The sequence below is a fragment of the Molothrus aeneus genome, chromosome 1, assembly GCF_037042795.1.
Source record: "Molothrus aeneus isolate 106 chromosome 1, BPBGC_Maene_1.0, whole genome shotgun sequence".
In the NCBI taxonomy this organism is placed as follows: Eukaryota; Metazoa; Chordata; class Aves; order Passeriformes; family Icteridae; genus Molothrus; species Molothrus aeneus.
The window spans coordinates 140,679,258-140,694,973 of record NC_089646.1 but is presented as its reverse complement, the minus strand read 5'-3'; the positions used below and the strand labels follow the sequence as shown (position 1 = coordinate 140,694,973).

At 41.8% G+C, this 15,716-nt stretch overlaps 1 protein-coding gene across 1 annotated transcript in view; it reads left to right on the top strand.

Moving 5' to 3' along the window:
* SNTB1 (syntrophin beta 1) overlaps positions 1–15,716 on the top strand; it is a 112,312-nt gene that overhangs the window by 65,790 nt on the left and 30,806 nt on the right. The window contains exon 3 of the mRNA XM_066565958.1: positions 4,529–4,736. Coding sequence (XP_066422055.1) covers positions 4,529–4,736 — 208 coding nt within the window. The remainder of the gene's footprint in view (positions 1–4,528; positions 4,737–15,716) is intronic.

Sequence of the window (15,716 nt, the reverse complement as noted above, 5' to 3'; positions counted from 1 at the left end):
TTTTTTAAAATTTATTTTATAACAAAACCTACAACTTTTCAAATATAAATCAGGTTGTGTTCTTCTAAATTCCCCCTTTTCCTGGAAAGGTTCCTATGTTTGTACACTCAGAAAAACCAAAATTATATACTGTGGTTTCATGTGCAGACAGTGATGGAGGAGAAGTGCAGAGCGAACAGTTTGGCCTTTGATTCATCTTTAAGTTTGCAAAGTCAGTGACAGCCTGTTATGTTCCTCTCTGTGCCAGTGTAAAATCAAAGTAGTGTGATGGACTTGAATAACTCTGGCTCCAGCTTATCATTAACTTCAAGGGATTTACTCCACACTTTAATCAGTTACTGAATACATAATCTGGCCCAGGAAGAGTCATGAAGTGTAACTCAGTGCCTGATTTGGTCCTGAGCCAGTGCTGGTGGCAGAAGTACTTTCAAGAGTTTTGATAAAAGGTATTTCTTAGATAATGAACACTCCTACAGAAAGAAGCTTTATCAAAAGTGGAATGAGTATGGTCTACCAAACACTTGCTTTCAACTCCTCCCGATCCTCTGTGAAGTAGAAAATCTGATGAAGAGAGGAAGGGAGTTTTCCTCTTACATGCCGGGTTACAGCATTTGGAAGCACTGAGTTTTGTGTCACCCCCGTGTTCTGCGGGTGGAGAAGAGGATGCTGGAAACACTCCTCAGCTCACTGAGGGTCTTTGAGAAGGAGAGAGAAAATTACTCTTTTATGATAAGGTTTGCCAAATGATCTCTGAGAAAATGTGATATCATTCATATGCATTGCCAAGCTGGAGAGATGCCGCGCATCTTGGCAGTCATCTAGAGCTAGCATATAATTCCTTTGGGTTGGTATGGGCTTTATCAGAAACAGCTCCATATGCAGTATTTACATAACTGTGGTGGAGTGTGAGAATAAACACAGCTGTGGCATTGCCCTAAATATTTCAGTTCAGTGGGGAATTAAGGGAACTTTATCACTGAACTGCAGATAAACAGAAGTCACTAAGAGGTGGTCAGTTTAGCCAAGGAACAAATCAAAACTATAATGGCTAGACTGCTGGAAGCATTTAAGTGCCTTAGTCTTGGAGTTTACTAAGGTCACTGGTATTTTCTTCTTTTCAGAAAGTATGGAAATGCCATCAGTCAGCTGCTATACAGAAAGCATCATCCATTTGGATTGGTGAATCAAAGCAGCGTGGGCTGAAAGGCAGAAAAGGAAAGAGTTTATAGGGATGCAGCACTTTCAGCATCTGATTGCAGTCAGAGCCCATGGGTTTCCAGGAAGATTTGAAGTTTATTTTAGTATCTCCATCCCAGTTGACTGTGGAGACAGGAGTCCTGGGTTTTTTGGTGGAAATCTGCAAGCTTGGTTTCCTAAGGTTTTCTAGTCCAGATCTTACAACAATTGCCAGTAGCAGAATTCAAGCAGTTGAGGATTTAGACTTTGGGGTGTGTAAATAAAAGTTGGCCTATGTAGCAGCTTGCTGAGGAATGATGCCTGCAGATGTACTGCTCAGAGTGGAAAAGTGCTGTGGATAAATAATAATTTAAGAATAATTTTCAGCACGGTCAAAGCAGCATCCTGTTTTGAACTAAGTTTTGAGAAGTGTCAGGAGTATTGTCCAGTCATCTTGTTACTCAGCTCATGGAACAAGGAAGACTTTCTGCATTGGTAGTGCATCAGCATCACACTTTGGTGACCGACAGGCATTCCCAAACTAGCTCTATTACAAGTCACTGAGGGATGAGTATTTTTGCAAGCATGGCTCAGTATGTGTGTATGCATATGTATACTAGAATTTAGACTTTGGTGTCACATTTGAATATGTAGATATTAAAAAGAATATGTGGGGTTTAGAACCCCTTATACAGAACTGTTGACAACTGTCTAAATGTTCATTATTTTAGGGGATAGAACTCTTGTAGAAATACTTAAATAGTCACCATCAAGGAAAATACACTTTGATGAAGGCCAGAGTACTAACATACCTGTTTGTATGTTAATCCACTTGTTTGAAGGAAGAATTTACAAACTGGAGGTAAACAAGTTGCCATTTGGAAGCTCTTTCAGCTCTCAATAATTTATTTTTAAGTCAAAACCTGCTACAACTCTAACTTACAAAGAAATCACACAAGTTTTCTGCTGTTCCTTTGCAACTGAAAAAGCAGCACTTTCTTCTGAGCCTTCAGAGTCTGTGTTCAGCACTTTGTTTACTGCATGATGTGCAGCAAGTTTGTAGGTGGAAGTCCCCTGTAGAAACCACAGGCTTTGCAAAGAGCATTGTTTCACACAATTTATATGGTGTGTTTACATTTTTCAAATGCAGCACAGTACTGCTGTGTTGTCCAAATAATTTGTGTTTTTAAAAGAAGTATTAAAATGGGAGACAGAGGACTGAAAATCCTCATTGCTGCTCCTGGCCTGTTCCCTGCCTTGTCCGGGTTCTTCCCCTTTTCCTTTTTTTTGTTGGTGAAATGAGGATGCTGTCACTGACCTCATTTGTGAAATACTGTAAGATCTCCTGCCAAAAACTGTTCTGTAAGTAATAAGCAACATTTCACTGATTACCACAATGTATTTTGAAAATCCAAGCCTGTCTAGCTTGTTTTTGGTGGTGGCTGCCTACAAGAACACGCTCCAACTGCAGTTCAGAGTCACAGTGGGACTCAGCAGTGGGAGAGCTGTGTTTGTGATGGAAACACAGACTGGAGTATGATAGCTGTGCATGATTGTAATGATCTGTGGACACAAATGGCTAAATCCTAACCATGAAGGAGATGACTGTTTCTAGCAGTTCAGAAAAAATGGGAGTGTGATTTGGAACATGCCTGTCTATAAATACAGTTTTCTAGTTCACAAGACTGCCATCATGTATCAAGGAATTTTACTTTGGTACTTGAAACTGAAAATTTGGTGCATCTTGGAGTGGCTAAATAAGAACATTAATTTTCAGATAGTGCTGAACTGCAGCAGCTTTACTGAGGAAACATGCATTACTGTGTTGGCTCAGTGCTTCCTGAAAAATCAAACCACTTCTTAAGCTATCCAGTGATTTAAGACCCTGAACAGTTCAGCTGCTGAGTTTGGAAAATCATGACCTTTTCTATATTTAGAACAGTGGCTACATGGAAACCTCCCCTTCTCAAAATGGACAAACATGAAACCAGGGATCCTTCCTCTCTGAGCCCCAGAGAGCTGTGTAGATCCAGTCACTCTCTGTTCTGGATTCTGCTCTGGTTTAACCAAATAATTAAAACCTCTTAATTGTTAGTTAAGCTCCAAATTGCTGGATTTTGTAATTGCACAACAAATATTTGCATTACAGTTCTGTTTTGAACTTCAACCTGAATAAATTCCACTGAACTAATTAATTTTCTGCTGCAGAAAGGAGTCATTGTGTGTCCCAGAGCCTGGGCAGGCATACACACGACAGAAGTACATGCTTAGGCTCAGATCCCAGGTTGAATTTGGGAGGGTAACATTCGGGGGCTGTCACTGTACTTTTACAATAAAAAAGCGCAAATGTGATACAGAGTTGAGTGATGGGCAATGACCAGGGCTTTGTTTTATAATTGCTACATAAAGATAAAACAGGCTATTACTTTTTGGGTTATTTACCAGATGTTCAAGTAAAATGGCCCACAAAGCCATAAAGAGCACACAAAGCCCCACTAATAACTAATAACTTCACTAAGAACAGAGCTGAAATAACTGCAGCTGCCTGTCAAAGCACTTTTGTTGTTGTTGTTAGCAAAGGTGTTGGCACAGGTCCCATTACCACAATGAACAGGATTCATTTTCCTGAAAACTGTGTTCAGTTGTACTTTTCAAACCACAGTGGAAACCACAGGATAGTCCAGTAGGAATGTTTTCTTTGAAACAGAACTCCTTTCCTTCTACAGGAGTTTGAAAATCTGTGAAAGGTGCCTGCCAGCAGCAATCATATGATTGTTGTTAGCACTTTCTTGTAGCCACTGTTAGCAGGCTCTAAATGGAGCATTGAGGATGCTGGTGGCCTGTGTTAATGTGTAGTGGTATCACTGAAACCACAGAACAATCCTAGGAAAATCCCTCTGTTTGGGATGGGGATGATTTTCATTTATCTCTGCATGGATAAAATAAACACACTGAAAAACTCTGGTTGTGCCATGATAACCAGCTAAGGAAAGCAGCAGCTTATCCCTGGCTTCTCCACAGTCATCATCCACACAGTCTGTGGTTCTGGGCAGTGTCCATGTCAGTGCATGTTCCTCTTGCCTCTATATTCTAAACTCCTATTGACATGCTGTATGAGGGGTTGTATCAGCACTGGCAAATCCCCTTCTCAAGGATGTTATCATAATGCCAGTGGAGACCTGGCTTCAGTTAAGATGATCCTACTCTGTTCAGGTGTTTTAAAGGTAAGTTTTTAGTGCTAGGTCTCAATATTAGTATCCTTTTTAACTCATTGCAGTCACTAAATGAGGTAATAAATTTAGCTGCCTGTTAGTATATGAATGAACATAATGTTTTTCCCCCATTTTTCTAGAATTATTGAAGTTCATTCACCTGATGCCAAGCACACCGTGGTGCTCAGGAGTAAGGATTCAGCTACAGCCCAGGCCTGGTTCAATGCCATCCACTCCAGTGTCAATGAGCTCATCCCCAGGGTGATTGCAGAGGTCAGAGACCAGCTGGGTAAAACAGGGATTGCTGGAAGTCGAGAGATTAGGCATCTAGGCTGGCTTGCAGAAAAGGTAATGGAAACACTCTTATTTTCATTTCTAAGCTCTCTATCTCCTATTCTCTGTTCCTGAATTCAGCCTTGTGGGGAAGTAGTGAGACTACATGAGATTCTGGGGTTTGATTTACCTTTCCTTGAAGACCTTTCTTTTCTTAACGTGCCAATTTTTGTGCTTTAAAAAATCAAGCAGAAAACTGTAATGTCCCCATAGTCTTTGCTTCTACATGCCAATTAACAAAGACTTTCCTGGGAGATCAAAAAGTCTCATATCAAGTTCAAGGATGGGACATGAGTCACAAAAACTGACACCAGCCCTTGAGTTCACCTGCTGTTACAGCTCCCATCATGTATATGAGTTGTCACCTTTGACTTCCAGCTTGGGAAGTACTTACTTGGTCCATCGGCCACCCCTCTGCTGTGCCTGGCCTCTGGAGCTGGGCATGATCTGGAGCTTCCCATAAAGGCTGGGAGATTGCTCTTGAATTGTAACCCTGCATTTGAGCTGAGCATCCTATCAGCCTGAGCTTGCATTTGCAACTCTTGCCCATCTTTCAAAGTTTGAGTCTTAAAATGTTTCATGCCCAGAGAAAAGCTGGTGTTCTGTTCAAGAGTATTTTGGGATCTATTGACCTGTGGAGAGACAATCCATGAATGCACAGGGGTGGTATCAGTATGAGATGATCTGATTTTAAATCAATAGTCTCTGAGTTCATTTTAGGCACTGATAACTGATAAGTGTGGATTTGCTATGGTAGCAGTGTTAAAATTGTGCCTAGAAATAATTCCCATCCATCTGGTGCCTGGGCAGCCATTCAGAGCATCTCTGCCCTCCAGCTGGGGGGTGTGGAAAGATGGTCACTGTGTGCACTCTGCCCTTTCAACCTGTGCACCCAGCACAGATGTGCAAAACTGACTGTAACTGCCCTGAAAAAAATACTGTATGTTTGATCTCTTTTTGGGATTTTGGAGAAGAAAGTATGGAATCCACAGGCACAGGTGCTTGTATTTCTGTCTAGTGTCCTTTAAAAAGGCACACCATTAATTTTTACCAAAACATGGGTCACTCTGCACCACTTCCAGTGACACAAAGTTTGCCAAGCCTTTCGGGCAGATTTTGTATCTTTTCCTGTTCCTCCCTCCAAGCTCACTGAGTGGGGACAGCACAACTCTTTGGCTTAGTGCTGTAGAAAATGTAAAAGTTTGGGGGAATAATTTGGGATTAAAACACCAAAGTATTGCTAAGTAAATTTTAGAAGTATTAAACTGTACAGCCATGGGATCTTTAATTTTGTTTTCCTTTTTGTGTTTCTTACTTATAAAAAGCTGAACATAAGGGACTCTTCCTGTTGCAAAATGCTTTCCTCTGAAAGGGTGACTGTTCTGTAGTAGATCATAGAGATCTTGTAAGTATAATATCCACAGATCATCTTAAGTGGACACATGGCTCCTGGTTTATGAATTTCCTCTTCTTACAGTTAATACACAATATCCCATTCAAATGCTTCTCTCTTTTTCCTTTTTTCTTTTTTTTTTTTCCTTCTTTTCTCTTTCCCCTTATGGGCTGAAATCTTATTTTGTATTACTCAGCATGGACCATTTTGAGGTCTTTCTAAATTTAGTGGTGGAACTTGTTTTGCCTTTGTTAGGGGCATGCTTGGCTCTGTGCATGTTCCAGTGTATTTATGGTGGCTGTTACCAAGAGTTAGCCTTGAGAGATTTGCAGTGACATTGTTACTGAAAAGGCAACTTGTTTTTTTTCACTAAAAACCATCCAGAACTGTGCAGTAGTAACAGAGTGATGTCAAAAGTTCCCACCTTTCTCTCATGTTGGAGACCTGTTGAAAAGTAGAGAAAATCCTTGCATGTGGCAAAATGTGATGTGAAATTCTCTTTATTTTTACTGGACTGTGGGCTGTACAGCCTGGATGAAAGAGATAACCTGCATATACTGTGTAAATGCCAGCTGTTTGTGTATTGTTTCAGAGGAGGTGTTCAAGGCAGCTGAGGGACACACAGACCAGAGATGCTCCTTGTGAAAAAACCTGTGTTTGTTAGTGGGAAGAGATTAAGTCTTGTAGTGATTTGTGGAGGTGCCTGTGAATACCAGTGTGGTTCTTTGACTCTGCCTGGATGCCAGGTGCCCACCAAAGCTGCTGTATCACTCCCCCTCTTCAGCTGGACAGGAGAGAGAAAACAAAAGGCTTGTGACTTGAGATAAGGGTAGGGAAGTATAATTCACCAAATACCATCATGGACCAAACAGACTCAACTTGGGGGAAAATTAATTGAATTTATTACCAGAAAACCAGAGTAGGGTAATGAGAAAATAAAATCAAATCTTAAAAAACCCTTTCCCCTGCCCCTCCCTTCTTCCCTTGTGGTTTTCTCTACCTTTCTCCCCTCCCTGTGGCACAAGTGGACCAGAATGGGGTTGTGCTCAGTTCATCACATCTTGTCTCTTCTGCTCCTTCCTCTGCAGGGGAGGACTTCTCACTCTGCTCCCCTGTTCCAGGGTGGGGTCCCTCCCACAGGAGCCAGTCCTCCAGGAACTCCTCCTACATGAGTCCTTCCCATGGGAGCAGTTTCTCACAAGCTGCTCCAATGGGGTCCCCAGCAGCATCATGGGTCCTGCCTGCTCCAGGGTGGGCTCCTCTCTCCACAGGGCCACCAGTCCTGCCAGGAGCCAGCTCCAGCATGGGCTTCCCACAGGGTCACAGAAGCATCTTAGACTGTAACTTTGGAGACAGCTTTTATGGCATCATATTATGTTACTTACATAGAAAATCCTTAAAGTGAATTCTCAGCAAAATGGGAAGACTGTGAGGTGAATTCCTCTGCTTGTTTGGGGAATGCAAAATGTAATCCCATGGAAATTTCACTGTAATTTGCTGTGATTACTGTGAGCTTCAATTAAGCTATTTCCTGGTTTGATATTTTTTATATGACTCTGCTCTAAACTTAGCTCTAAACTTCAACTTACATGACATTACAAAAATAGATTCATTAGGGGAGCCTCCCTCAGGTGGGTAACATTAAAATAAATAGTAGGTTATCTAAGATACTAAGCCATTGCATGCTAACAGGATTCTACCACCTCAACTGAACTTCCCTGTGAGGAAAGCACTAAACTTGTGGTTTTCAACCTGAGACTTCCATTTTGCAATTCCACCTTCATCTTCCTGGTGAGCAGTGAGGGCCTGTCTGCTGGTAAATAGAGAGCTCTGCATCACTTTAAGAAAGCAAATGTTCTCTGTGGCCTTCTTAAAGGCAAGGAGAAAAACAGCCAGAAGCCATCATTAGAGATGCCATCTTCCCTGTGTTATTAAGGAAGTAGCCTTGTCCTGACCTTGGCCTTATGAGGAAGGTTTCTAAAGCTGACCAAGGATTAGGGAGTTGTATTAGTCACCACCCTCCTAAAACTTCTCTGTAACTAAGAGAAGTACCAAGTGCTGGTTTGTAATGAGGTGTGTGCACTCCTCATCACTTTGTGTTTCCTGTATTTGTCTTTTCACTTCAGCAAGACCTGTGCATTTAACAGCCATGCAAAGCATGAGGGAATAGTTACATGTGGGTATTAATCTTTCCAGGTCTTGTCTTTTTAAAATGTTCCCTGTAAAGATACTTCTAGCAACCAAATTAAAAAAAGAAGTTAGTAATGTCATCTATACTGAGGAGCTTTTCCAAATTTGTATTGTTTCTGCTCTTCCAGAAACACTTTCAATCCTTGTAAAAATGTCTTCCCCACCTTTCCTCCCCGCCCCTCTTTTTAATGCTTCTGCACATCCTGTGACTTACAGAGGAGCTGAAACAGGCATAGTTGCTCTTCTCCTTACACTTACCCATCTACCACTGAGTTCCCTCATGAGGAGCAAATTCTGCTCTGAAGAGCTGAAACACTGAGGAAATGGTGGTTTATTTTATCACTCCGTAACATTTGCTGCAATAGAGAAAAATATTGTTGGCAAAAGCTTTATCTAAATTTTTTCTTCTTTAAATGCAAACACAAAAAGGTGTTCTGGCAAAAGGGGTTTTGTGAAGGTAGCTTTTGCCAATTCAGCAGTCAGCCACACAAGCAAAAGCATGACTGCCTTCAGGGGCCGCTGGAACTGCAGCCAGGCGCCAGCATCAAGCTGGGTCGGTCAAGAAAAAAAAACAAAACTAAATAAAACCCTGAGCTGTGCATCTCTCTCTGTCCTCACTGTGCCAGTGATACTTTTCATGTAGGCTTGGAAGAGAGAAAAAGCACTTCTGCAGCCAGAGACTGTTCTCCTTTCCGGATGTCAAATGTTTTACAGGCAGTGGACTTCCTTAAAATTATCTGAAAGCTCCTTTGAGAAACTTAAAAATAGGAATTCCTGCAAGTTGCCTTTTAGAATGTTAATTTTTGAAGCTGCAGAAAAAGTGACCTTATGGGCTTTTCTCACTAGATCTTAACCCCAGCACTTGGTGCCTGTTCATGTTGCTCTGCCTGTGCAGGGGGGTGTTGCTACTTCCCCAAATCTGGTGTGGGTTTCAGATGGTAGAAAAGACCTGAAGGGAAATAACCAAAGCATGGTGAACCAGAGTTGTTTTTCAGCTCCTGACACTATCTCTGAAATGAAAAGTGTGTTAATATATTACAGGCTGTTCAGTCTCCTCAAACCTTAGATAACCATATCATTGTGTTAGTGCTGAAGTGCAAGGCATGTCACAGCAGAGTGATCTTCAGTATCGAGCTGTATATTGCAGTATTACATTTATCTCCCTGCTCTCACTCTAATTCACAGGAGCTAGTGATAACAGGAAAATTGTGAGACGTGCAAGCTGTCCAAACAAGGTTTAGGCAGATGACATGAGTGTGTATTTGAGGTTATTTTTCTTCCCCAGTATGAAATGAAAATGTTACCATTTCCTTAGGAAGCATGTTCACAGGTTAGCAAAATAGGTAGACATCAACGGAACCATGTTGTTATTCTCATCACAGACAAATGAGTTTTCAAAGAAATGGAGATCTTTAGTTAAAAAATTTCATATCATTTCCAAATTGTAAAAGTGAGCTTAGGATGTCTTTGCATGAGAAATCCACCAGCCCACCACAAAGTTAAAAGGTTTTGCCATTATTTAACATTATGTGTTCAATGTTATCTGATTTTATTCATTTGTATCTGACTTTTAACCACCTTCCTATGAAGCACAGCATCCACTAGGCAGCATTTTAAAAAATGTGCCATGGCTGTGTCTGTGGTTGCAGCTGCCACTGTTCCCCTTAGCACTCCCAGCTCTTCCATCATGGTGGTGGCAGTTCTGGTAGAGAAGTCATTACTTTTGGAGGGACACCATTAATTTTCTGCAGGTTTTGTGACAGAGGCAAATCCCAGTGCAAGACAAGTAATGAGAACCTGTGGCAAGGAGGAGGGGATTGGGAATCTGCTGCTTCATTAGGCTGTGTGTCCCTGTTTCTCTGGGGTGGCTGCACAGTCTGAACCAGCAGCATTTTCAGGAATAAAATCCAGGTTATACTAATCCCCAGGTCTCTCTTCTGTGCCTGGAAAGTACCTGTGCATGTTTAGGCTGAGCCTACAGCAAGCTTTGGGTTGTACTGTGTGTTAAGTCAGTACACATAAATACATGATTAAATCAGATAAATAAACTGAAAAATGGTTGTTTGCTAAAATTACTATTACTGAAATGCCTAACTTGGAAGGAATTTACAGACAAGTTTGGAAATACTACCCACCTATAATATACAGGAAGAAGAGCAAGGCAACTTGGTCCTGCTCTCCTGTGGTTTTTGGTTATGGAAGGATGCAATTTCTCATATTGATAATATATATCTGGTCATAATCTTAAAATTGACCTGACCTTTTAGAGATTACACATACCTCAAATGGAAAACCTTCTGTGTCCTAAATTAGAAATTGCACTTTTAAGTACCAGCTAATGACTTGCTGTGGAGCACTTATATCCAAATGAAGAATTCTGGTTTTGCCCTGTGTCACTTAACCTTGCAGCTTATTAATTCCGGAACTTGTTTGCTTTGTAAAACAGCAGAACAGAGTTCTTAATTACATTAACAGTCTTCATTATCTGGGGTAACGATCAGCCCGTTCTTAGGAAAGACGTAAACCTGAAATAGCATGAAGAGTAATTTCCTCTCCAAGCTTCAGTGAGGTTCCTCCACAGGCCATTTTTACCAGCAGTGACTTCGTTCTCTCCTTGCTTTCAGTGCATTCAGTAAATGGCTGTAGTAAGGAAAACTCAGGCTGAAAACAGCCTTTTTATTCACTGTACTGTTTTAAAGGCTTTGCCTTTATCTGTAACACCCATGGTATTTCTTCCCAGATGAGCAAATAATAAAATTCAGGGAAGTGCTCGTTGCAAGGGGACTGGAAAGAAGAATAGGTATAAGTAAATAATGAAAAATATAGGAATATGTTGGTAAATGCATGAAGGACCTGAAATCAAAAGTCTGTATTTCTGCAGTACAGTTGGTTGTTGTAGTGAAGAAAAACCCCTCTATCAGATAATTGGAGGGCACAGTTAAATAGCTAGTGAGCACTGTTGTGCCTGTGGTAGCCTTCAGGTATTAAATTATTCTTGCAGAAGTTGAGCTGCAGTGTGAACTGGGCCCTGCATATCCCCTTGCCCTTCCCATGAGGGCTGGATTAGTTCTGGTCAGATCCCAGCAGAGGTAATCACATCCTTCCTGCTCTCCCTCTGCCTCAGCTTTGATCTGACTGTCCTTGCAGATGACTTAGCCTTCTCCATAAAATACAGCATATGTCTATCAGTGTTCCTATGAACCCCAGGAATGATGAGAAAGTTCCTTTTTATAATCATTCCTCTCCACAGAGTTTAATTAACTTCTCCCTCCCTGCATCAGGAAGAATTCTGAGCCCGAGGTGTGGCTGCTGCTCTGTCAGCTCTGCCTGCAGAGGCAGGGGCCACCAGCCCCAGGCAGGATCCACATGGCTCTGCTGGGACAGGGAGCTCTGCAGATCTCTGCTCAGCAAACCAGGTAGGGCTTGACAGGGGCAATGCTGGGCTCTAGCTTGAAAGGAGGGAGAGGATGCTGAAAGGAAATGGGGAGTTCAGTGCCTGCCTGAGGTGTGGGAGCTGTTTCTCTTGGTTTCTCCAACAGAACAGGGTGGTAGCTGTGGGACCACATCCTAGTGTGGTCTGGAGCACATCCTGATGTGGTTCTGAGCACTGGCTTCTTTGCACAGTGTGTCTGCCACAGCATGAATACTTAACTCTTTGTTCTAGGTAACCCAAATTGCAACTGCTGTTTGGCTAGGTTGGTTTTGCTGGACAAGGAGCTCTCTAGATTTTGGTGGTTGAGGTATTTTCTTCCTAGATTTTGCTAAATTTTCAGGTTATTGGGCCTTTCCATCTTTTGCCTTGGCAGTTGCTGTTGATCTGTCCAAAAGGGTCCTGCTCCCCTTGTGCATGTGCTGGGTCATCTCACCTTTTGGGGCTGTACAGGTTTGAAAGTCTCTGTTTGAACATATTTGCAGTACAGTTCATTTGAAAAAAAAAAAAAAAAACAGCAAAGATACAGGTGTGATGTGAAGGAAGACTTTGATCCCCTTTATTGAGAAGCTGGGGAAAAGGTTCCTTTTTTCTCTCAGCCTCTGACAGAAAATATTGCAAGAAAGATAGTGAAGGAATTGGAGGCAGTGATGCTCTTTGGTATTCAAATGTGATTTAAATGCAACATGAACCTCCTTTATAAAACACATTGCACAGGGAGCAGAGACCTCTTCTGAACCCACATCCAGCCCTGCTGTCAGTGGGGAGTGGAGGGTGGCCCTCCTAATTGTTTTAAGTGCTTCAGTGCCAAAACAAGTGATCTGCTTCTGCCCCAGTGTGTTTCTGCCTCCTCTCACTGGTGCAAGCAGGGTGCCAGCAGTGGTGGGTTAGGAAAGGGGAGAGCCTGTTCTTGCCCAGCTGTGGGATGCACAGTGGGAGAAACCAGAGCAGCACAATGGTTGAGGAAGGTGTGGAGCTCATCCTGGGCATTTGGAGATGCTGTGGAGTGGTTATTCAGGGTCAGGAAGCTGCCATTAAGGCAATAGTTTGGGGCACCTCAGCTGAAACAAGAGCAAGGCAAATGCAGTCTGAGCAATAGGAAAGCCCTGAGCGCTGACCCCATTGACTGCAGCCCCGAGCAGCACTGGGGACACCCTTCAGCCCCTGGATGCCACTTCACTTCCAGGGGACAAGCAGACATGCTTACATCCCCAGGGCTGGGCCACCCTAAGTACACAGCCCTGCAGTGTGAGGCTGCTGGCAAACACGGTTTTGCAAGAGCTGTGCCCTTGCACTCTGTCTGTTTGCTCATTTCTCTGCATTTTTCTGCTTACAGGCTGCGTGTTAGAAGCATAAAAAGAAAGGGATTGTCTGTCTTAGAGAATCCTGGATTTTTCAGGCGTTAAGTTCCCATCAAGCTGCATTTTCTCTGTTCAGATTTACCTGATTCTCATTTGCTGGTTTTGTCTCCTGAAGTTAAAAATCACCTTCAGGGGAATGGGGGGCCCGTTAGGGGAGTGTTGACCTTCAGGCTTTGCCCAGTGTGAATTCCTCTCACCCTAGTTATCGTTTCTTTGGGGTTTTTTTCTAGCATAACAATACTCCTATTTCAGCTTTTTGATTAATGACATGAATAAATAGATCAGAAAGCAGCAGAACTGGCCATAAAAAAGCCTCTTTGCTCTGCAGCCCTTCTTCTCCCCCCAGGCCCTTCAGCTGATCCCCGGAGAAAACTTCTGGCAAAAGTAGAGCTATTCTTAGTAAAAATACCCTAATTTAGAGGGAAACATTTGGATTTTTTCCTCTCTTTTTGCATATTATTGGCCCACCACACTCACCCACTCAGCTTGCAGTCAGAGCAGTGCTATCTCCCCCCACAAGTGCTTTTAGGACAGAGGAGCTGGTTAATGTTGCAGGCTGCTGTGGAAGAGCAGAGTGGCACTGCTGGTACAAGCAGGAGTCATATATGCCTTGAAAGATGCTTTGCCAAACAACTGTTAACAGAGAGAAATAAACAGATTTTCCAACTATATCTTGAGGGGAAGTTGTGTTCTCTGTTGGAAAGAGGGATTGACCTTTAGAAGAATAAGAGAGTTTTAAAAGAACAGTGAAGAGGGAAAAGGTACATGCCTTACAATTTTCAGTGGGGCAAGACATTCATTCAGTGCCTACTCTACAAATCCAGTTCAATTTTAATGCTCAACCTCTGGTTATGTAAGAAATTCCTGAGACTGTTAAAACCAGCCTTTTACCTTATTATCATAATCCTGTAAAAATAAAATTATACTCCGTAATACCATGAGAACCCTTACAAAAATGCACCATTATACAATTATATTGCAACACAGTAACTCTGTAGACTGCAGGGAAATATTTCTCATGCAGTCTAGTTGTTGTATCAATAATATTTTCAACACCCTTTGTTACTGAGGAAGAAAGAACATGCTGATACCATATGTGAAATAGCATAGTTTGAAGTTGTGATTTCAGGGCTTGACTGTGGCAAAGGTGCTTGAGTATTGGTGAAATCCTTGTAAGAACTGTACTTGAAACAAAGCCACAATTGAAAAGGTTTCATGTATCATTCCTGTTCTCTCTCCCACTCTTAAATTAATGATTGTTTTATTTTAGTTATTTTAAGATGGGAAATGTTATGACAACGGAGTTTTAACATTAAAAAAATATTGGTGATGAAAAAAAATCCTTTTATTTCCTCCAGATTCTTCAGTTCCAAAGATTTATTTCTGCCTGCAGAATTACCCTCTCTTCTTAAGTGGACAGTAATTGATAGTGCACATCATGATAATTAGTCTAACGAGTCTCCTAAACCCCAAGCCTCACAGCTATCTTTAAGCTCCACATTGTCTTTACTATAACGTAAATAAAAGCTTTAGAAAAAGACTGAAAAGAAATTTGATATTGAGGGAGCCTTGTCCTCTCCAAGGGGTTTCCTCTACTCATTTTTAATGAGGCCCATATTAGTTGTCATTTGTACCTTCCCTGATGAATAGTTTGGAAGAAAAGCTTTCTCCGTGCACAGCGAAATTTGTGCCAAGTTGCTGACCTTTGCTTTTGGTGAGACCTCATTTGAGTCTGAGTCTCAAGCCCAAACATGTTGTTGGATCAATCACGTTGATTTTTGGCTCAGATAGTGATGCAGGGCTAATGAGTTGTGCTGTGTACACATTAACCTCAGACCCGGAGCGCCGACGGCAGCCTCGGAGCAGAACGCGCCGGGGCTGCAGGAAAGACATTCCATGCTGGCATCTTAATAGAGGGAGACAGTAAGAACAGTAGGGCAGTATCACAGGTTCACTGCTTGTGGGATGTAGGATTTAATCAAAGCTGGAAAAACAAACTGCCTTCTGTTCTGTTTGGGGAAAAAAAAAAAACATCACCTCAGTACCATAAAGGTGCTTTATGAAGTGTGAAATAGAGAGGAAAGCCTGAATGTTTAAACAGTAAGACAATGATTCTACTACCAAAAGGAAATCTGCTTCAGGGAACAGCCTTTGAATAATATTAGATTTAACCTTGTCAGAGCTTACCATCCAATGATTACAATGGCATTGCAAGGAATTTGGGAGCATTGAGGTATTTTTTTTATTATTAATACTTTTTTAGCAATACTTTAGCAAAGTTCTCCTTTATTCATAAGTAAAAATCTTAAGACCAATTGTTGCATTACTGCAAACAGCCAGCATCCCTTGTTTGCTAGGAAGGTGTTTCTGATCATTTCCAAAAGCAACACTTCCCTCAAAGAACAAGATTTGGACCTCATTTTACAATTGTAAATCTAGGGAGAGACAGTATTTCACGAATCATCTGTATGGAGAGATAGACAAAAATCCCAACATGCACAATATCCTTGTACTGACTTCTTTCCTCACTTGAAGGATTAGGAAAGGAAGGAAGAGTTACTCAATGACTAGTACAAAAGCAACATTTTCAATTTTAATTTTAATGCAAGCTCCAAACAATC